A 24,148-nucleotide genomic window follows, 5' to 3' on the forward strand; every position below is an offset into this window, starting at 1 on the left:
TCATGCATGAAGATGTACCCAAAAATTGCTACCAAAATAAAATTTGAAATGTCGTCGAAGGCCCATGTTGGCAGCCCTATGCCAACTAATCTCACTAACCTCAGCCCAGGTTAGTCCAGTCTGAGAAAAAATGTGGAAAAAAGAGAGAAGGAAATGTTAAGATGTACCCCCCAAATATATATATATAGACATAGATATAGATATAAAAGCAGGCATGTGCACATACAAAATCTTTATACTTCTGCTCATTTGTTATTATTTCCAAATCATAAAATATCACTAATGTATCTCCAGAAAATCTTTAGAATCTATCCCACCACCAAGAGGAGGTGCTCTGATGACTGGATGAACAGAGTGTTCTTTGCCAAAAAGAAGAAGAAAAAGAAGGAGAAGATTGAGCCCCTAATACTTACAGATCAATTTTAGCTGCTTTTATGTACGCTTATTTATGCAGTGTCCTAAGAAAACTGTGAAGTACTTCCATTTTATAATGAGAAAACTGAAGCACAAAGAAGATAAAGGACTTACCAAGATCACAGATTTAATAAGTATTAGTTGCCAGGATTCAAAAGTGGTCTCTTGTATGGAAATCCTGGGGTTTTTTCTCTATCACACCTTCTCTGACTGACAATCAGATGAGAATCTCAGTTCCAGCAACCTGTTTCTTAGATAGCCTTGACTTCTGACAAAGTGTGGGAGCTGGGAGGTGCCAATGTCAAGAATTCAAAACTGGCTGAAATCAGAAATGAATAGCAGGACTCAGCATGTAGCAAAGGCTGTTGGATAGTAACAAGGAAACACTTAAGTCTGATTTTTAAAACCCTGTGATCTCCCACCTTCCCTACCACCAAATCTCCTTCCCCTCTCCTCCACATACAGACCTCGCACCCACGTTACTTCTCTGAATATGAAAGCCATTTTACCTCAAATTCAAAGAAATGATTTTTCTGTTTCCCTTTTTACAGTCTCTTTCCACAACCCAATCAACTATTTAATTACTTGAGCTTAGCAAACTCCAACTTGACACAAAATCATTTCACTATCCACCTTCTTATATTTTTAGTATATTAAGATAGGTAAGTCAGTATGTATTGCCTCAGGTAAAGAGAACACACTCTCTATATAGATTAGAACATGTTGGGGCACCTGGGTGGCTCAGTCGTTGGGTGTCTGCCTTCGGCTCGGGTCATGATCCCAGGGTCCTGGGATTGGGCCCCACATCGGGCTCCCTGCTTGGTGGGAAGCCTGCTTCTCTCTCTCCCACTCCCCCTGCTTGTGTTCCCTCTCTGGCTGTTTCTGTCAAATAAATAAATAAACTCTTAAAAAAAAAAAAAAGATTACAACGTGTTGAATAACAAAAAACTCCTTCTGCTTTAATCCAGTGTCTCTGAACGGAATTGTATTTATACTTGTTTAGAAATACTGATCATATAAAGTACATATCTGTAACATGGTATTCTAACACAATTTTTGACAGGTCATATGGTAACTGTATTGAATTCATCATACAAGAAAATGAGGTGTTTTCTTTTAGACAGAAAATAAATAAACAAGAGAGTGGATAATTAAATTAGTTCTCATCCTCTTCAATATGCACAATATAAATTTTCTCAGGGAATTGGGATAAAAGACATTTCACTAGAAAGAAAATGCATAATTCATATGCCATCTCTCTGGTTAATTCTCAGACTGGCCCGTCAGAGCAAAGCCTACAATTGTTCTTCAACATTTTCATTATCAAAGGTTTCTTTTACAAATAAAAATGATACATGTATAACCCATTTCCCAACACTGTAAAATTTAACTTATTCTTGGGCTTTATTAGAGATTTTAGGGATTCATTCTGAAGTGAATAGCTTCTCCCCAAACTGATCTCAGGCTCACCTTGTTCACAATTGCTGTGTATCTCTGAAAATTCACAAAGGCTGTAACAAAACATTTAGTAGTAAAGACAGTGTCTTATTTACCTCAATCAGTATCTACCACAGTTCCATGGAATGAACTGTAGAAGGAACAGAGAGCATACGAAAACCGTAAACAAGTAGGTACTTGCCTATGTAGGGGAGAAAAGAACTTAATTCTACCTTTCAACATTCTTCCTGCTGGTCTAAGAATCAAACCGACAGGAGACAGAAAAACGGGGAAAAAATCAAAGTCTAATAATATGTATACCTCCTGTACACATGAGAGAGATCAAGGAAAACTGAGTAACTCACTGAAATGGCTGAAGCCATCATCTTAAATATCACCTCCAGCTAAAGGCAAAAGCAGGTATTGGAGTTGGGGAGTGAGCTACGGAAGCTTATCGGGAAAAGCACAGTAAAGAAGAGAAAGGTTGTTATGCAAATTTAAGCCCCCATCTTCTCTGTTGATAAATTTCTAATGACTTAAGAGTGTCCCTTTTTTCCTGATACTGAGGAAGAAACTTAAGAATGGGGATTTCTCTCACGCATGTAAATGTCTCTTACTACCAGCTAACTTCTACTCAGTTTTCAGAGTTTCTCTTGCCTCTGCAGTTTCTTAAAATAACCAGCTCAGAACAGTCAATATGCCAAAGAGGCATCTCTTGGGGTGGCAAAATTTGCTCCTTTACACCCACAAACAAAATTAAGCTTTAAATATAGATTTCCTGTACAAATGACTCAAACCTATTTTGAAGAGTTCTCCTATTTCCATCGGGAAGGTACTTGGGAAAACAGAGTCATTTACATTTAACTGAAAATTTACTTTATAATTTTGCTATAAAATTATAAGTTTTCAAAAAAAAACTTGCTTATTGATACACTCTCACAAACACGCACACATATAGCATATTCTGAAATTCTTTGCAAAAAAGAAACCATTCAGTTTTCCAACTTGATTATGTCCTATCCCCTTCAAGAAGCAGTTATTGTCATATGAGAGGGTCAATGATTATAAAAAGAATTATGTTTGGGGCACCTGGGTGGCTCAGTGGGTTGAAGCCTCTGCCTTCGGCTCAGGTCATGGTCTCAGGGTCCTGGAATCAAGCCTCGCATTGGGCTCTCTGCTCAGCGGGGAGCCTGCTTCCTCCTCTCTCTCTGCCTGCCTCTCTGCCTACTTGTGATCTCTCTGTCAAATAAATAAATTAAAAATTAAAAAAAAAAAGAATTATGTTTCCCTGGTTTTTAATAGAAAAATTCATGAAGTGCTTTTATGAAGAGCATTTTTTAAATCTCTAGCAGTTTATTTCATCCATTTCTAGGACCTTTAGCTAAAATCAAAAATCCATTACCGTTTCTTGAAACATTTCACTGGGCACTACAACTTGTATAGAAATAGGTCCCCTAAGGGCCCACATTATCCTCAGTGACACCTATACCACAGTGTCCCATAAGTCCTGAGCCAGCCCAGTGAATCACGGCCAAATAACAGCAGAGGAAGTAAAGGTGCAGTCTGAGAATAGTTGAGTGTAATTCCAATCCTACGGTATCATATACAACACTATTCAGCACTGATAAAATATAGTGGATCTATCTATCTCATAGAAACTGGAACAGAAGTAAAACAGTGGAATGAGAAATGTATACAGCAGAGAATGTTCTCTTTCTCTCCTGGAACACTGAGTCTTCTAGGTTACTTGCTCACAAATGTTTTTTTGATCCCCATGTCTGGGGATCTCTTCAGGAGATCATTTGCCTAAACAGAAAGGACTTAGTAGAATAAATGGGTTGTAAGTGAGATATCGAATGAAAAATATCAAGTAAATTAGTAATTTATTTCCAGAAATGACACTCACTTTTTTAAGATTTTATTTATTTATTTGACAGAGAGAGATCACAAGTAGGCAGAGAGGCAGACAGAGAAGAGATAGGGAAGCAGGCTCCCCACTGAGCAGAGAGCCCAATTCGGGGTTCGATCCCAGGACCCTGGGACCATGACCTGAACGGAAGGCAGAGGCTTTAACCCACTGAGCCACCCAGACGCCCCCTCACTGACTTTTATATACTAGAATAAATAAGCAACCTGTCCAAGATCCATGGGATAGATTCCTACAGACCATATTAGTTCCCTAAAATTGCTCTAACAAATTACCACATACGTGGTGGCTTAAAACAACAGCAATTGAGTCTCTCACAGTCTGACAGCCAGATGTCCAAAATTAGCTTCCCTGGGCTGAAATTAAGGTGTTGGCAGGACCGCGTTCCCTCCAGAAGCTCTAGGAGAAAATCCTATCCTTGCCTCTTCCGCTTCCAGTGGCTGTGCTGTCCCTTGGCTTGTGGCCACACCACTCCAACTTCAGCCTCAGTGGTTGCACAGTTTACTCATCTTCTCTCTGCCTTCCAATCTCCCTCTGCCTCTCTCTTTTAAGGACATTCACCATGGCATTTAGGGACCTCTGTCATAACCCAAGACAATCTCATGTCAAATGCTTAACTCAGCCAGTATCTGCAAAGACATCTTCTTCACAAGTACAAGTTCCAGAAATTCGGTTGGAGAGATCTCTGAGGGAAGGTGGGGAGGCAATTTCAATTTACTATACAGACCAAGACAAGTTCAAGAATTTAATTGTGAGTAAAGAAAATGACGAAGAAAAAAAAATGTGAGTTTTCCAAGCCTCACACAACGTCTTTCTCAAGTCCCTGTTGAAAGTCAGCATTCTGGAGAGTCGTTCACGGGTCTCAGTCACAATGATGTTTATGGATTAATAGATTATCTGCCCTCAGGCAGTCATCAACCAATGGAGAAGCCGATTTCTCTGCCATTTATCTAATAATAAAGATACATGTAATGGGAGGGAGCGATCCTCGTACCTGACCCTGAAGTAGGACAGAACATGTTCTCTGATTATCCTTCAGTGCCTTCCAACAAAGTGTTTTAGCTTAAAAGTTGCCTTGGAGACCACCAGTTTTCTTGGCCACAGAATATTGTCACTGACAGGGTTACAAATAGGGAGGCAGAGTTTCCTTCTCAAAATGTCAGGTGAGGTACTTGGAAAATGTCAGGCCGGCTTTGGTCGCCCGTGCTCACCTTTCAGCTGCTAATGTATGTAAATGAGCCCATCCAGGGGCCCAGCTGTTGGATGTGGAAATGCGCTGATGAAACTAAATTGGGATTCTAGAGAATGCAAATCAAATTGTAGGCTAAATTACTGAAACAGCCAGCCCTCTTCTGAAGCATTCTAGACCAACCCAAGAAAAATGACTAATGGGTAATGGGACACAGTCCTGACAGGAATCATAAGCTAGGAAGGAAGCTGCATGTAAAATAATAATAAAGAATATTAAATTGCCACCAGGCCCTGCCAGAGACAAATGAAAACGGAGCGGATTCTAACCACCAGTCACTTATTCAATCCCTTTGAAAATGTCCCAGGAATCTGGAGACAAAGAATGCTTTCACCCATATTCCTTTTCTGCTAGAAAGCACTGTTTTCTCAGGAATGTTTCCACACAGGAAAGGGCAGATAGGGGATGCCCTCTGAAAAGGAGGCCTCCTTCTGGCCAGTCCATCGCACTTCCTTGGGCACGGAGGTGAGATAACGGGCTGCTTTTATAAACTACCTGTAAAGAAAATTGTGCACTTTCCCCAAGATACCAATAGTTAGATGGCTTTTCATTTCTTCTCTTAGAATATCATTCTTCTCTTATCTATATAAAATATGAACTAATTGTTAATTGCCCATAAAACTAAGATTCTTTTTTCCTCCTAAGTGATTCCTTTTCATCAGAAGACAATTTGAGGTCTTTCTGGAAGTTTAAATGTAAAGCTCTGTCACTGGTAAGAAGTGACCCGCTGCCTACCCGGCTCCGCCTCCCTTATCAGCAAATCACAAGAGAAACCCAGCCTGCAGCTCCGGTACCGACTCCGGCCAGCAGCAAGCCGCTCACGTCCCTGCAAAGGGTGGGTAGCAAAACTGCGGGCAGAGGACAGGCAGACCCTAAGCTCACAGGGCAGCTTACTTCAGCCTTGTTCTTACCACACTGTTTATTCCTCCTTGACTTTATTGACCTATGAGGACGGCGGTTTTCAACCCCAGCTGCACATGAGAAACGTATGGACATAACTGAAGTCTCATACCTTCCCCCAAACACGGATTGAGTTGGTCTGACGTGGGGCCCCGGCATCAGTATTTTCTTAATTCCCCAAGTGACTCTAATATGCAAGCAGGTTTGAGAAGCCTTGCTCGGCTTGCTGGCCTCCGTTACTTTTGCCCAGTCCTGTCTTCCCAGACTCTCTTCCACATTCACCTCCGCAGGCCCACCGTATGGATCCACTTCTTGTTCTAGAGCCCTTTAAACTTCATTTTGCTGCCTGAAGCGGTGGCACTGTCCTGCCCTTCTCCAGACTCGATACATTGCCTGGCAAGACTTTCTGTTCAATTCTTTTCCAGATCCTGGCTTCTCCTGCCTTGCTCCAATTGGGACATCCACCAAGATCATAAAAATACCTTAGCAAGAGTCGCCTACCCACCAGCCATCTCCCTCCTTCACTTTAGCACATCCCAAATCTGACAAGTCACATAACCCTTTCCTCCTTGGGACTCCCGTAACATTCTATGCCTTAGTACACATTTGAACCGAACGCCTTACCGTGGCTATACCTATGCATTCAGAATTATCACCATGTAGTGCCAAATAACCCTTTGTTGTGGGAGGCTGTCCTCTATGTTCAGAAGATGTTGGACGGCGTCCCTGGTCTCTGCTCACCAGATGCAGGAGAGCAGCCCAACTTGTGACAACCAAAAATGTCTCCAGACATGGCCCAGTGATTCTAGGGGAGGAGGGAAGAATTACCCAGTCCCCACCCCATTCAGAACCACTGCTCCATCTGTATGTCTAATCTCCCAAACTACTTCAATCAAGTTGGTCCGTCTGCCATCTGGTATATACAGTCTTCCCAGTACTAATTCTCACCCAAGTTTACAATCCATTATTCTGAAGCACCTTCTTCGTCCTGAGTCGATAACCTTCAGCTTTGATTCAGTTCCCAAATGATGCCAACCCCAAAGCAGTTAAAACAGATTCTTACATCCTCTGGTCATCCTTAACTCTCTTGCTGCAGATGACCACTGGAAAAATTCTGTGGAACATATCCCAGCTTAGAGTTCCAATCCATACAGTTATTCTGAAATCTCCTTAAAATCACTACTGAGATCTTTCCATTATATAGCTTCATTGCATAAAGATGGCCTTATGCTGAGGCACCTGGGTGGCTCAGTCAGTTTGGCATCTGACTTCAGCTCAGGTCATGAACCCAGGGTCCCAGGGTCCAGCTGTGTCGGGGATCCCAAGCTCAGCGGGGAGTCTGTTTCTACCCCTGCCCCTCCCCCCAACTTGTTCTCTTTCTTTCTCTCTAAAATAAATAAATGAATAATCTATTTTAAAAAATTGGCTGTAAGCTATAAATCCCGCAAACACTAAATGAATTTACGTAACAATGCGAATGTTAACAGAACATAGACCAGGACTTTTCTTTCTTTCTTTTTTTTTTTAGATCTTATTTTTAAGTAATCTCTACATCCAATATGAGGGTCAAATTTACAATCCCGAGATCAAGAGTTGCATGCTATGCTCTACCTACTGAGCCAGCCAGGTACCCCAGACCAGGACCTTTCTTAACATTAGAAATGCAAGTTGATTCCTGACTCTGAACACTCTTACCCTCCTGAACAATTATTTATTCCTGCCTCTGACTTGTGGAATGGGAACTGTAATGTCCTTGCAAAGACCTCTGAAATTCCAAATGGGGTAGAATTTCATTTCAATTCAAGTACCAACTCTTAATTATTTGAGCTAATGGAGAGGGACAAAGCACCAAAAATAGAATATTCATATTATACAAATTTAAGCTCATACTGACACAAACATGTATTCTCAATTTTTCAGAAATTAAAAGGTGACTTAAAGTTATTAGGCTGATTTTATTGCGTGATTCAGAACTCTTCCAACCGAAGAACTGCAAATACGTATGAGCATTATTACTGGCATAAGACAACCAGAAGAGCAACTTTCCAGAGTTCCTCACTGTAATTAGAGGTGATTTCAATGTCAATGCTGTTTCAGTAGCTTTATATAAGAATTTTTATTCTCGTCATAATTTTTGCGTGTGTTATCTTCATTAAACACATATTTTTATTGTGATAAAATATGCATACAGAAAATGTACCATTTAACCATATTTTTGAAAGATTTATTCATTTATTTGGGGGGGAATGTGCACAGATGCAATGGACAGAGCGGCAGAAGGAGAGAATCCCCAAGCTGACTCCCCACTGACTGTGGAGCCCCAGGAGCTCAATCCCACAACCCATGAGATCAAGACCTGAGTAGAAACCAAGAGTCCAAGGCTCAACCAACCCAGCCACCCCCATTTCACCACTGCTAAATATCCAGTCCTGTGACATTAACTTCATTCACCTCATTGTACTGCCATTGCTACCACCCGTCTCCAGAATTTTTTTATCTTCTCCAACATCACACATTTCTTAACAGATAGCCCCTCCCTTCCGTCTACTAATAACCTGCTAAATATCATTTCAAGTTAATTTGTGGTAGCTCTTATTGCAATAAAGTTAAATCCACCTACAGGATTTATATGGGTTTATTGATGTTCCTATATAAAAAGAGAATTCTTGTCTTTTCGTAGTTATGCTTCATACATTCCTGCTACCCGATGCCTGATTAGCCCTGTCCCCTGACCATTTTCCTTTCAGCACTCCAGGGGAAATTAACATGCGCAAGACCTTCTGGTTGCCTCCAGTACATAGAGTACAGGTGGCTGACTAGACAACTATGGTTTTGTATCTGCAAAATTAGAAAGCTATTTTTAACAAATATAATTCATTTTGCTTTAAAAAAATTATGGACATTGCTTATAGGATACTAAAACAAAAGCATGCTCATTTGGAGGTTTTGTTTTTCTTTTTAGGGTGTGTGTGTGTGTGTGTGTGTGTTTTAACCCTTTGGCTTTTAGACTAAACCACTTTTGGTTCCAACAGGTACAAAGTGTTAATTTAAGGAAGACAAAAGTTTCATAAAGCTTTTTTTTTTTTTTAAAGATTTTATCTATTTATTCGACAGAGAGAGATCACAAGTAGGCAGAGAGGCAGGCAGAGAGAGAGAGAGAGAGGAGGAAGCAGGCTCCCCACCAAGGAGAGAGCCTGATGCGGGGCTCGATCCCAGGACCCTGGGATCACGACCTGAACCGAAGGCAGAGGATTTAACCCTCTGAGCCACCCAGGTGCCCCTTCATAAAGCTTTATTAATAAAGTTTACATTAGCCTCCCACAGCCCTAGCTTTATTAATAAAGTTTGTTTTAGCTACACATCTCTTTTAAAGGCTACGGCAACTTCTCTGGAACATAACATACTACCCAACTATCACAAAAATCCAAACTTTGGATTGAGGAAAACATTTCTACATTGATTTTTATACCCGAACTGCAGGCTCTCATTTTCTGAGAGACAAAGACTGAAGTGGACGGCATTGATAATCACTAAAGCATGTCTCCAAGATCCATGTCTTTCACAGAAACACGAACAATCATCCTCACCGCACTCTAGCTCTTATTTTTAAACTTCTTGATAAGGAAGCTGTATATCGCAATAAAAAGGTGAGTTCCCCATAGTTTCTAACGATAGCGTGTGACAATTTTAACTTCAACATTTTTTAAAAAATGACTTCCTTCTCTCCGCTCTTTCTTAATGATTATTCTTGTTTAATTTGCTGTAACTAAGTGAGAATTAATATCATCCTCTTAACCAGAAGTTGCTGGCAGGTTTATTAGTTATGTCATATAGTAGAGTGCATCAAAGACAAATGTCAAAGGATTCAAGCCCTAAAGACTCTCTTCATCTGTTAGATCCCGAAACTAAAACAAAGCACTGATTTTCTTACTTATCCCCAAATTGACTCAAACCTAGAATTAAACTCTTTGATGAGGGTGCCTGGGTGGCTCAGTCATTAAGCATCTGCCTTCAGCTCAGCTTATGATCCCAGGATCTTGGGATCAAGCCCTGCATCAGCCTCCCTGCTCAGCGGAAAGCCTGCTTTTCCCTCTCCCACTCTCCCTGCTTGTGTTCCCTCTCTCACGGTCTCTGTCAAATAAATAAAATCTTTAAAAAGTAAAAAAAAAAAACTGTACGATGATAACAACATGAAACTTGTTTTGAGAATTCTTCTAAGATACCAGAAGGAGACTCTACATTCCAGAGGAGAGATACAACAATATAATCAAATTTCACTGTTATTTGTCATAGTTTGGGCCGCTGTAACAAAAGTACCACAGACTGGGGGAGCTTAAATAACAAACATTTACTTCTCAGTTCCAGAGGCAGGGAAGTCTACAGTCAAGGCGCTGGCAGATTTGGTGTCTGAGGAGAGGACACTTTCTGGTTCCCAGACATCCAGCTTCCAGTTGTGTCCTCATATGGTGGAAAAGACAAGGTTGCTCCCTGGGGTCTCTTGTCTGAGGGCACGGATCCCACTCTTGAGGGCCTCACCCTCATGAACCCGTCACCTCCCAAAGGCCCCAGCTCCGGACACCATCACACTGAGGGTTAGGATTTCAACATATGAATTTTGGGGGGAGACACAAACATCCAGTGCACAGCACTGTTGCTCTTACTTACATTTTACAAGTGCCACTTCCAGATGGAGCAGGCAACACTGTGACCTACTAGCAGTGGCTCTGACATTAGCTCATGGGAAGTACTTCATACTCGGAACACATGTGGTTCCGAGCAGAATTGTAAGGTCAGAGCATCATGGCACAGACCATTTATTTTTTTTAAGTCCTTGCAACTGTCATGTTAAAAACTCACAACCCTCACCAGCAGAACATTTGCAACCATATACTCCAGAGTTCCAGGGAGGTCAAAATTCTTTTCTACAGCTCTTAAAAGGCATCCTTGAAACTTTCCAGTTAAGGTTTTCAAAACTTTGTAATAAATAATAGCCCTGGATGAAAGCCTGTAACATGGCTCTCAGTGAACTTGACTTCCACCATAAAATGGAAACATTGTCAAGATTTGGGGTTTCAGAGCAGCTGCCACCTAATAAAAATGCCCACATTAATTTAGGTCTTTTTGTAACCTTTGTAACTTTCAAGTCAGATAGAGGCATAGTCATTTCTATTTATTTATGAAACTGCAGTTCTAATTGCTCAAAAAATATATATGTATAAAGAGGGATTATTGATTCTTAGAAGTGCTACCAAAAAAAAAAAAAAAAGGCAAATTTTAAGTTCGTTCTTCTTCTCCCTAACACCTGAAAAAGGATGAACGAACAGGAGCATCCGTTCATTTATTCAACAAACTTTTACTGATGACCTATTATGGGCTAGGTACTGTGTTGAGCCCTGAGGCAAATACAAAGAAATAAATGTTCCCCACCACCACCAACACCCCTCATAAATGGGCAAGTCAATGTCAAGGCTGAGTGAAGATTATAAAACTACACCATAAAGGAGAAGCAAGCAGCCCAGTCAGCAGGCAGCCTGAACGCCCAATGTCCTTCACATTCCTCTCACTTGAAACCATGTGGTTTCATTCAGTGTTTTTCAAAGACAGATAAAGGCTGAACAAGAAGATACTTCTACTCCCCTTCCCTTCTATATACAGAAACAAGGGCTTGTTCTAACCTTAGATTCTCTCCCTCACCCACTTAGAAAGTAGTAGAAGGGAGAGAGGGAATGAATTAATGAGGAACAATTTGTAAATCACTTGGGAAATGTCTGTTACTGAAACGAAGGGGAAGTCCACATAACTAATTTTGGACTTGTCATTACTGTGCTTCATCTTTTTTCCTTCTTGCTCTTCTGCTTTAATTTTACTTGCACTACAGTTTTGCACATCGATGAGTAAAAAGACAACACGTCTTCAGTCAGGTTGGAGTGGTCATCGTTTCTCCATGACGACCAAGAGCAACAGTCCTCTTCTCCTTCATCCTCTCCTCCTCCATCCATGTCAAGGCAAGTGCAGAGGAACGGGACGCCTCCTCAATCCAAAGCCCTTCGCCCCCCCGCCCCCAACACACACACACCACCACCAGCTCAGCAATCCTGTACTTCTTTTTCCCTTTGAAACTTTTTCCCTTTGAAAAACCAGGGGAGGGGGGTGTGAATCATTCTTAGTAGCTATTAAGTGTATTCAAAACAATTGTGGGGGAAAGGTCATGTTCATAAAACTCCAGACATGCAAAGTATAGACGGCCCAACAGTGCTAAGTTTTCCATGATTTCTGGTAGTGTCAGAAGTAAAGGCCCTCCACCTGGCCAGTCTACGGTTTCGCTCTCCACTGTTGAAGGTGAAGAAAACATACCTGAAAGGAGACTGTTGTGTCTCAAATATATTAGGGACTCAGGGAATGCCTGTTGCAGCTGAAAGTTGAGTTGGTGTTTCAGAGCTCTTGATGTACTCTAACAGGTGCTCAATAAAGTGCCTACGAAATAATTAGGTCTTGCAAAGGCTCCATAAAATGTCCTTGCTCCTCAGATCTAGGGATTAACAGAATTCCTCATTCAAACATGGTGTTCCCAATACATTGCAAGCAAATCTCACAGAAAACCGAGTGGCCTGAGTGGTTTAACGGGAGGAGAAAGGTGAACAAAACCTTCACCCCCTTTGCAGCCAGGTGCTCCGCATGGGGCTCAGGGTACATAAACCTGACCCCGCACACAGTTGCCTCACTGGCTTCCAGTTCCCAAGGTCCATCAAACCATCCCCCACGAAGCTCCCAGGATCTCTGAAAAAGTGGCATTATTTTTTATTATTTCACACCTTGCTTAAAATTATTCAGTAAACACTAAGAATTAACTAACACCTCTATCTTTGAACACGGTATATGAGGTTCACCGTGCTCTGGCTCTCACTTCCACTCCAGCTTTTTTGTTGGTTGGCTGGGTTTTGTTTTGTTTTGTTTTTGTTTTTGTGGGAGGAGGGCTTTATTCTCCCCCATGAGGTTCTGGTGTTCACGGTGTTCAGGTCTTTCCTCAGGAAGCTGGCCTATGCTTAGAAGGCCCCTGCCCTTTCTCTTCTTTACCTATAGGCCTCGTTTCTGGCACCTCCTCCTCCAGGAAGCATAAGGCTGAGTCAGGTATCCCCCTTCCTTTCTGCAACAATTACTCAGACTATCCCAGCACTGCACCTCCAAGTTTCTTATTATTTGTCTCCCTTCTCATGTTCACTACTTATTCATTCTGGCACAGAATTGGCACAGTCCAGCACATAGTGGGTACTCAAGAGATTTTGAATAAATGAATGAATGCTGGATGGCTGTACATGGGGAAAAGTTGCAGCAGCCAAGTTAAGAATTAATGGCCTAAAGTGGCCCCTGAGTTCCTCCTTTCTACCTCGCCCCATAGGCCACTTTTAGGGGTATCTGTGATTGGAGAGAGAGGTGTATTTTGGCCACAAAGAGACACGGACCTTGAAACTTCTTATATGAGCAGAATAGAGCTGAGAACTTAGAAGGTTAACATTTGGGACACCTGGGTGGCTCAGATGGTTAAACGTCTGCCTTCGGTTCAGGTCGTGATCTCCAGGTACTGAGATCAAGCCCCACACTGGGATCCCCGCTCACTGGGGAGCTGGCTTCTCCCTCTGCCCCTCCCCTGCTTGTACTCTCTCACACTCTCTCTTGCTCTCTCTCCCCCGTCTCTCTCTCAAATGAATAAATAAAATCTTAAAAAAAAAAAAGAGGTCCTATTTTTCCTATTTATTAAGAAACAAGCCCAGCACATACCAGCAGAAGTTCTCAACCCTACCACCAAATTGTTAATGACAAAGGAAGGTGAACTGTCCTGAAGATTGTACAAGGTCAGAATATCTTGAATTAAGTTTAGGGTTCTCTCTTGGAAGTTCTTGTAAATTTATCATTTTCTCCATAAAACAAAACTGATTTTTTGTAAATTACCTGACATTTAAATGACTTAATTTCCCAATTCAAATATACGCATCTCGGTTAGTCCGACTGATATTCCAGAAAAGGGCCCCATATTTATTCTATAGTTTCCTATCCTTTTTCAACTCCCCCTAGAGAATACATTGACATTATGGCTCCTCTTTCTACACTATATTCCTAAAAACCAAATGTCATCTTTAATTCATGGGGGGCAAAAAGGCCTAGAATAAAAATGGATAAAGGTGACCTTCAGAAATAGAAAAAATGGAGGACATGGGAGGGTGGACTTGTCCTCAGTAGAAAGGCCACATAAAACTTTATATTTGTGGAGTGCCTGGGTGGCTCAGTGGGTTAAACCTCTGCCTTTAGCTCAGGTCATGATCTCGGGGTCCTGGAATCAAGCCCCGCATCAGGCTCTCTGCTCAGTGGGGAGCCTGCTTCCCTCTCTGCCTGCTGCTCTGCTTACTTGTGAACTCTGTCAAATAAATAAATAGAATCTTTAAAAAACAAAAACAAAAATAAAACTTCATACTTGTATATCTAATGAATCTAGAGTTACTCCATGTACCATATCCCCATTCCCTTGAGAATTCCCAGTGAATCTTACCATTTCCATAGCCACTACAGAAAATAGTACCTACAGGTGATTTCTGTCTTGGCATAACTTCATACAAAAAAGACTCATATTTGCATCTACGTGAAAAGATACTCAATACAGCACTCTTTGGAGTAGAAACAAAACACCTGAAAACTTAAACGCCCATCAGGGATTGGTGAAATAAATGGTAGCATATCCAGACAATGACCCACTACACAAAATACAATGTAGCTATCAAGTCAAAGGAGGTGCACCATTGCTACACATTCAGGCACGCATGGCAAGAGCTCCAGAATGTGTGGAAGAAGAATGTGTTCAAAGAAGAACGCAGGGCACGGGGCAGATATAATTCCTGCTGAACAGAAAAAAAGGAGGAATATATATATTGATTATATATAGAATGTCCCTGTAACAACACACCAATGGTTCCGCCTGGGGAGAAAAACCCCTCCAGGGGTCACTGGAGGAGGGAGACTCACTTGTTATGATATACAGAAATTACATTGCTCAAAGTTTCCACATAAACTTTCCAAAAACAAAACTGTTTATGTGTGTATTCGTACATAAACAGACACATTTTCAGAACAAAAGCTATCTAGAGGAAGTACAGGCAAAAGCAAAGAGGAAGGGTGAAGCCTGGCTCCCTCTCCACGAGTCACTCCTGGCTTCTGGTGCCACAGCCCAGCAGACCAGGCTGCTGCCTCCGCCTTCGGCTTGGCTGATTTCTCAGTCTGGAAGGCGCTGTGCTCTCTTTCAAGAGGAGGGTCACCACTGATGGAGGGGATGCAGGGGAGAGACCCTATCATAAAAATGCAGATCCTCTCCCAACATTCTTTGGAAATTTATCTTCACAAATTGTACTTTTAATTAAGGCATGTCTCCAAGTTTCTATTTCTTTTTCCCTACTTTTCTTTTCCTTTTTTTTTTTTTTTTTTTTTTTTTTTTAGAGAGAGAGAGTGCAAGTATGAGCCAGGGAGGGATAGACAGAAAGAGAGAGAACTTTAAGCAGGCTCCATGCCCAACATGGATCCCAACACAGGGCTTGATATCAAGACCCAGAGATCATGACCTGAGCTAAAATCAGGAGTGAGACACTTAACTGAGCCACCCCTACAAACTTTAAAAGGCATCTTTCCCTTCATTCCCCATGTTCGAAATAATTGGCATGTGCTGCTAAGTAAGACTGAAGTCAAAGAAAATGGGAAGGACTCTTCCTCCACCCTGAGTAACAATCCACCTTAACAGGCATTCAACAGACAATAAACTGGGGGAGAAGCCTGTTCACTTCTGGCCAAGCTGGCCAGACACAGTGAGGAGTTCTGAGGGCCCAATGTTCATCCACAGCCCCACAACAACCTGGGAAGCATTCATTCCCACTACTTAACCCCTTAAGTGAAATCAGACCACTGTTCAAGCCAATCCATACCCAGGAGCCAAAAGGAATAATTAAAGGAGTGAATGTTTTATTCTTTAGTGTTTAATAGAATACATAACAAGTCACATAATCAATGATTCAGTACTTCACACACAGGGAGGAAAACAGTATCGAGTAGGTCTCTTATACAACTGGTTGTGAACAGGGAAAACAAAAATCTCTAGAGCATTTAGACGGTTGAAGAAATTCTCACTTAAAGTTTGGGCATGTCTCAATTGTCTTTTTTAAAATACAGAGGGATTTTTTTTTCTTGGCTTTCTGTTTCATGAGGAAAGTCTGATAATCATTATGATTTTTTTTTCTTTTCCCCTTCTATTTTGAGAAAATGGCTCAGTGATACGTATCACTTAGCATGTAATGTTTTCAACAATTGCATAATCCCAGAGAGCTCTGTGGGAATCTTACATTGTTTGGCAGTTAAGAGTTTTTCAGATGTAGGGAAAAATTTAAATAACATATAATTTAGGTCTTCAAAATTAACATCCACAATGGACGTCTTAAACTTTTGTCATTAAATTCACTAATGATGTGTAAGTGATCACAAATTATCATCATTTGTGTTCAATAGTAATGGCAAAATTCACCTGCCTATAAAGTCACAAACACAGCTGTAAAATACTTTACATTACAATTAATGTTCACATACCTCAAAATACATTTAAAATACAAAAAAACTTGGCAGGGGGGCCCCACAAAATGTATAAGGTGACAAAAATTCTTGGTCAACTATTCATCTTCCTACCACACAAGATTAAACTCTAATGTAAATTAGTCTGCTTGGATTTCTTCCATCTAAGTTTCAAAGGCCCCAGTAGAGAATCTAAATCTTCAAATTCAAAGATCTTTAAGATTTTATTGTCCAACATTGTGACAAAGAAAAATTAACTTCAACATAACTTGTTTCTGGCTCTAGGAAACCCTGTACCAGGTACTATAGCCACTGAAAACCCAAGAGTATTTTATTTATTCTCAAGAGACAGACTTAGGTCATCTAAGAAAACTAATTCAGTTTTTTAAATGAGTTATCATAAGGAAAAAACAAAAGAAATTCTGAAGGATTTACTCTGCTAAGTTTACAATAAAAAATATTCAGCTTACTATTTTAGAAATTTAAGTCAATTGAATAAAGTACTTATGACTGAGACTATAAAAGAAATTCTTACAGAATTCAACCCCTCCAGTCAATACTTTTCTAAATACGTGCACTAAAATTTAGCATTTTTCATGTGGAGTACAAAATGTTTTGAACATTAGAATTTACCGTAATTTAAAAAGTAAAAAACTACCAAAGCTTCACCTTACATGGCTTCAATGTAATGACATTCCATGGAAAATTCCAATAAAAATTGGGATAAGTTAGAGAATTGCCAGTTGCCCATTTTTGTCTGAGAATTCAGATTGTGCATTTCCTCAGAGAAGCAACAGGCCCCATATACGGATCTGGTTTGAAAGAGAAGACAATTTTGGCTAGTTTCACAAATTTTCACTTTGCTATCAATGCCAAAAAAAAAAAAAAAGCAAAAACAAACAAACAAAAAAAATGCCACCACTACCACCACAAAAAAAAAAAAAAAAAGAAAGAAAAGAAAAAAGCAGCAGCAGTAGCAGCACAAGAATAAAAACAGTACAGAAAGGGGAAAAAATTTTCCAAAAATTTCCAAGTCTCACACCTCAAAGGAGTATTTTCCACAACATACAATCTGAAAAATGAGACTGAATATGGTTCATGATCTACATGTACTTAAGAAATAGGCAACTTATCCAACTCCTGGTGCAAAAGCACTGGACGAGGTACATGTGTCTCTAACCACCACTGCCAACGATCCTTTTTTTTTTTTAAATGAAATTTGTTAAATCTCATGTCACTCACTTGCACTTATGAACCAAACGGTCATTAAAGCCATAACATAGGTAAATGCACGCTATACTGAGTCAGTTTCATGCAGTCATAATTATGTGAAGAATTTATGACATTCTCCCAGGTTATCTGAATGGGATCTTTGGAGGGCTTACTGGTATGGACCCTCGATGTCCCATCCAAGATCAGAGATGACAAGGGACACTCCAGCCCACTTTGTAGATCACAAAGGGTTCTTTTGTGGCCCACGGTACAGGGAAGAGAAGGGACCCAAAAGCACGCATGCTAAGTCACCTAGCCACAGATTTCTAAGCCACCCAGAACAGAATGAGTTTCCTACCCAGCGTTCACTATGAGCTAAAAGTAGAATATTTTCATTTTTGACTGCCAACCTTCAGGGGAACAGTCATCCCTAGGAAAAGAAGTCAGTTTACAATCTCTGACCATTTAAATTCCCAGTCTTTGACATAATGCAAAGGGAGGGGAGCATTGCTGGGCAGCCAGAATGTGTGGGAAAGTAAAATCCATGTGCCCAAAGAAGCAGAATAGTTCAACTGAAAGTTTTACAACATAAAATTCATTAAGACCTGAGTGGCACAAACAAAACTTTAGCACTGTCCCATGACTCCTGGAGTTGTGCAGATTTAACAGAGAAAATCGGCATCCTGGAGTCTTTCCACCTCTCAGTGGCTTTGAACTGTCCTAAGATGTTCTCACATACATGCTGTTTGTTAAACAATCTAACAGAACAGCACATAGGGTGGAGAAATCTGTGACCTCTTTTGTCCAGAAATCAACTTTGCTAAATCATTTCAGACTTGAAACAGAGATAAGCTCTGTTGCACTACCTACTCTGCGAATACACCCAACATATACGCAAACACAACTTCCTGGATTTCTACTTCCATTTCCCTTACAATTACAGTCTTTACATACCAACCTAACTTTACCTTTCTAAAAATGTAAGTCCAATGAAAAGACCTCAAATCTGTTTACCAATTTAAAAAAAAAAAAGAATTAGTGGGTTAAAAATACAGGTACCTTTTTAAGTGGACAGTTAACTGACATATTATTAGTACATAATTAAGAGCCAAGGAAAAAAGTATGGAGCAAACTCAGTTTTATAATCATGTATTTTTTTCCTAACCCAGTGTCCCTGGAGACAAGGATCTAAGAAACTCATGAAAACATGTTGCTTTAGTATATACACCATCTGATGCACATTACTCGGGGTAAATATAGGAAATTATTTAGCATTAGTAAATGAATTAAAAAACTAAGTGATTCATGTAAAATGTTTATATCTGGTATATACAGATTGGATCACATGAGTTGTAAGAATAAAACTGTTCCAATTCTTAGTATCTGTTATGGACATAGTAAGAAACAGTACAAGACTCATTTTTAAAAAGAAGAAAAAATAGCACTAATTTGAACACTGAAAACGACTCTTACAAAATCTTTTAAAACATACTTCAGAGAAACTGCTGTAACTCATGAAAAAAGAAAGGCTTCTCCGTCATCACAGAATATGCAAAGGAGCCTCACAGCATGAAAAGACAAGGATTCACTTCCCTTCATCTAAGGTGTAGATAGAATATGCAGTGGGGATTTATTCCATGTTAGAGAAAAGATATAAGGCAACCAGGTCTCCTTCTGTTTCTCTTGCATTTACCTAAAAACACGATTTTATTGCTGAGCCCACTTGTAAGCACTTTCTTGCCTTTGTTTACAAACGTTTCATTGTATAGCTATGTACAGATGGGCGGGCCTGGGTGCTTCTGGCTCTCTGCAGCTCTGTCACCCAAAAAGATTCCACCTTAATTTCAAACATCTGCAGGAAAGAAGTGGCATTTTCAGGTTTTCGGGGTTTGCCCAGAAGTCAACATTGGCTGGGCTTGAAGAAAATAAGGATTTTTAAGAAGAGATCTTAAGTTTAAATAACCAAGACAAAACAGATTTTGCTCGTTAATAGATCTTAAAATCAGGATTTATAATCAACAAGAAAATAAAGTTCAGAAAAAACTAAAGTTCAAAAACTACTGGGTAACTCTTTGGTTAGGTTATGTAAGTATCAGCAACTTCTAAGTTTAGGACTCAAAACAGTTCAATAAACTGCCAGATAAGAGATCTGTTACTAATCTTTACAAAATGCTTTGCATGTTTGTGTGTACTTTTTTTTTTAAATGTGCGTGTACTCAAACGGATGGCACAAACTTCCAAGTTTCAAACAATAAATGAATGTGTCTGCTCCTCCCTTCCCACCCCTTCACCCCTCCTTCCTCCCTCCCCATCCCACCCCCCAAGTCTTACAAGCTAAGGTCCTACTACCATTCACTGCAAGAATACGGGTTTTCCTAATACCCACGGCGTGCATTATGGCTACCCAGCTCCGTTTATGGTCACAGCCAGGTGACTTCCCGCAGTGCTGGGTGACCTGGCCTATCTCGCCCTTGCCGGCGTCAGCACTCTTGCTCCCTCTCGCCAGTAAAGGCGGTCATGTCGACCTGTGGAACTAAGGGAAGCGGGCGCTGGAGCCAGGAGAAAGGATGCCTCCTCACGCAGGAGGGTAACTTTCTGCAAGTTTAAGCCACAGGCGAAGACTTTTCATTGTGCACGCTAAAGATATGATCCTTCATTGTGCCAGCACTAGATTCTTTTCCTACTTCTACCTATTAACTTGTCAAAACTTTATTCATTTTTGTAGTCTCTGAACTGTCTCCACGGGATCCTAATTCCAGGTTCAGAGTCTTCCATCCAGCTCTCTAAAACTCTAGTTTTAAAGAGGGTCATAAAGGCTACCTAATGACCTTTGAAAATACTAACTAGTCCCAGTGTTATCAACTCTGATCTCTCAAGCCGCGAAAGAGTCAAAAGGGCTTGGGATTTCAAGGAATCTTCTACACACTGGACAGAGTCCCATCAGCTTCTGAACAATTCTGCCATTCCCAGGTACTCGGTGACTTTGTGGCCACACTGCCTCATTAGATCCACACTGAAGGACAATCCAGGGGAGGGGTGGTTTGAGTCAGGGGGGGCAGAGGAAGCACTGGAGGGAGTACATCTGGGCTCTCTCGGTTAGCGGGGTCCAAAGAAGACGAAGAAGCCGAGAGGATTTGCAGCTGCAGGTTCTCAAGTGGGGCGTGAGTGGGCCTGGCCCAGCTACTAAAGGTGGGAGACAGGGGAATGGAAAGGCGTGGGGTAGGAGCAGGAAGGTGGGGGATGAGAACGCTGGAGTAGCGAGGGGGTCTGGGGAGCTCACTCCCTGCAGAAGACGTACTCCGTGTAGCTGGTCCAGATCTTGTCCTCGCTCTGGTCGGTGCTGCTGGCGAAGGCGCAGGTGCCCGTGGAACTGCACGCCACCATGTGGAAGCCCGACTCGGACAGCTTGTCGAAAGCCTGCTCCAGGAAGTTGAACTTGAGGTAATAGCGCGAAGTGTAGCGCTCGGGAGGCCGGTCCGGGTCCCGGCTCTCATTCAGGGTGTCGCCGAACACCTCCTTGGCCAGCGACGTCTTGCCGCACACCGTGATGCGTGCCACTCGCCGGAACTTGGCGTCTGCCTGCGCGTCCCGCCCGATAGTGTAGGAGCCGCGGTAGCCGATGGTGATGTAGCCCGAGCGCCGGCTGCCGTCCAGCGACTGGGACGGCGTGAGCAGCGGGCCCGCGGCACCCCCGGACGGGCTGCGGCTAGCCAGCTCCAGCGTGGGCGACGGCGCCCCGGCAGACGAGCCCTCCTGCTGCTCGGGCTCCGCGCAGCCGAGCGGGAGCAGCTCGTCGCCCAGCGAGCCCTCCTTCTGCACCCCGCGCCGCGAGTGCGGAGGCGGCGGCCCGGGGCCGGGCTGCTGGGGCGCCCCGAGGCGGCGCACGAGCTCGGGCAGCTCGAAGTACTCGGCCTCGCGCTGCAGCCGGCTGCGCTCGGGGAAATAGTCGGGCAGCACTAGCTGCAAGTCCCGCAGGTAATCCAGGATGTAGCGGAAGAGGAAGCCGTCTCGGTCCAGAAAGAAGCGGCCTTTGCTGTCCCGGGCCAGCTCCTGAGGCTGCTGCTGCGTGAACATGCGCCAGAGCAGCGAGTCGGGCACCGACACCACGGTGCAGCGCCGGGTCACATACACCTGGCCCCCAACGTTCAGCTCCACGATATCGGGGAAGAGCGGCGGCTCCGCCGAGGAGGACGAGGAGCCGCTGCCACCCCCGCCGCCGCCCCCGTTGGGTAATCCACGTGTGCTGTCCGCTAGAGCCATGGCAAAGAAGGGGCCGGTCTGGGGTGGTGGCAGGGAGCGGGGCCGCGCACCGAAGCCGCCGCCGCCTTTGCCGGACTCTGGCTCAGCCCTGCGCTCCCGCTGCCGCCGCCGCAGCCGCCGGGAGCCGCGAAGAGCCCAGCGGTGCGAGCGCGCTGCTGTGCGCCCCCGAGGACCGCGGTGCGCTCGGCCCGCCTTACCCGCGCGCTCCAGGCGAGTGCCGGGTCTCGGCCGGCGCGCGGCTTAAGTAGAGCCGCCCGCTTGGGCGCCGCGGCGCGCAGGAGGCGTGGGCGGCGGTGGAGCGGCGGAGCCTTGCTCCCCCGGGCGGGAGGGGGCGCCGGCGGAGCCAAGAATCGATTTGCATCCTAAACGCTGACGCCGCGCCCGGCTGCTGGCTCCACCCCGGCTCTCGCGCGTCGGGGACGACCCGACTCCCCCGCCGCCCCACCTCCACCTCGCCGGGCCCGCGCTCCAGCCTTTCGCGCTCCCGCCCAACTTTGTTCCCCTGCAAAACGGATAGAGCTTGGGACTGGCCGCTTCGGAGGACCAGCTTGCTTCGGAGGGGCAGTCGCGGCGCCCTCTCCCCTCCTAACCCCGCCTGGGAGGAGGACGTGAACTTTCCGCCCCCGCCCGGGCAGTGCAAGTGCGTGGCCGCCCCGGCCCGGCCGCCTCCGGAACTGGCCACTTTAAACCTCGGAGCTGTGGCGCTGCCCTAGTCGAATATTGTGTTCCCGAAAGTTCTCCAGAGAGGCCAGAAAGCTGGAGGGACGAAGGGGCCGCCCCAGGCCCGAGGCAGCCAGATACTACTGACGTTAACGAGTAGCCTCGGAAAAGCCGAGAAACAGAAAACTAACCTCGCTCTCCAGCCGTAGAACTGGCTCCGACAGTTTCTTGCATGGGTGAGGAGGCAAACTCTTCGGTTGAGAGACCTCAAGGTGGGAGGAAATGAGCGGCTGTGGCTCCCGGATAAGTCGGGTGCGCTCGAAGAGTGATTTCGTGGCGCGTTGCCGAGGGTGGAGGATGCGGCCTTCTCCCGTGGCGCCTTCGAGGCCAGGCCAAAAATGATATTTTTGTATCATTACTTTGTTTACACAGGCTGGCGGCGTGTGGTGAGGCCGAAGGAACCGCTGAGCCTCCCCGTCCCATTCAACGTTCCCTGAATCTCGCGGTAAAATAAGCAGGTTTTGAGGATCTAAAGTAATTTGGAAAAACCACCTTTCCGCCCCTGCGTGTTTCTTCTCTCAAAGGTCCAGGTGCACCGCGGGCATTCCAGGCGGTCCTCCGGAGGTTGCCTCTAGTCTCAGGGCCTCCGTACTTGTGGAGGCCCCTCTGGATCCCACCTGGTTCCCTGAGTCCTCCCTCCACGGTCGCATTCACCTGGCGCGCTGCAGCCCAGAGGACTCCTTCTCCCGCGCCTCGCCAACCCTTCCCTGACTTCGCAGGCGGAGGAACCCGCTGGATTGCTCCTTCCACGTGCCAGCCCAGCCAGGCCCAACACATTTAGAAATTTCATATTGGTGATGATTTGATCCTGACTTCGGAAAATAAGAGCGCTACTGAGCACTAAAGAACGGGGATAGAAGGGAGGCGGAGGGAGGATGTTAAGAAATCCCGTGTCAATGAATAGTTCTGCACCGCTCTTTGCCAAGGCCCGATAGTGAAGAATGCAAGGTTGAAATATGATCTGAAGTACTTTCTGCGCAGCCCAGCAGGCTAAGGGTCAGAAGTCTGAGCGGTTGTCAGATCAGTCTGAAGTACATACCGTCAGTCATGATAAATCAGGGCAGATCTTTGTTCTCCATAATAATGTTTCCCCTTGTAACTACCCAATGAACTTTACAGTCTTCTCACGGATAAGTGTCATTTTTTACTTTGAAATGTTTATGTCTGTTGAACAATTATCTCATTCATGTCAGAGTGCTGAAATACGATCCAGCCCCAGACTAGCACACTTAATTGCAAGTACAGATTTTGATACTGAATATATTTGACTGCTCTTTTTTGTTTGTTCTTTCGGATAAATAATAGAAGACACAAAAAGTTCCAAGTTCCGAAGCTGAATTTCTAGATGGTTGTGCTACTATTTGGTCTATCAGTGTCACAAGACTGACAAAACTAGTCTCTTTTCTGTAAACTCCAGAAAGGCCTTCTTTCTG

General features: G+C 43.5%; 1 protein-coding gene across 1 annotated transcript; it reads right to left on the reverse strand.

The window, feature by feature from the left end:
* Positions 1-16,441: 16,441 nt before the first annotated feature.
* Positions 16,442-23,011, reverse strand: KCTD12 (potassium channel tetramerization domain containing 12). Its single transcript, XM_045978126.1, has one exon. The coding sequence runs from the start codon at positions 21,993-21,995 to the stop codon at positions 21,012-21,014; it is 984 nt and encodes a 327-aa protein (XP_045834082.1). The 5' UTR covers positions 21,996-23,011; the 3' UTR covers positions 16,442-21,011.
* Positions 23,012-24,148: the final 1,137 nt, after the last annotated feature.

The sequence above is a fragment of the Meles meles genome, chromosome 14, assembly GCF_922984935.1.
Source record: "Meles meles chromosome 14, mMelMel3.1 paternal haplotype, whole genome shotgun sequence".
Taxonomy (NCBI): Eukaryota; Metazoa; Chordata; class Mammalia; order Carnivora; family Mustelidae; genus Meles; species Meles meles.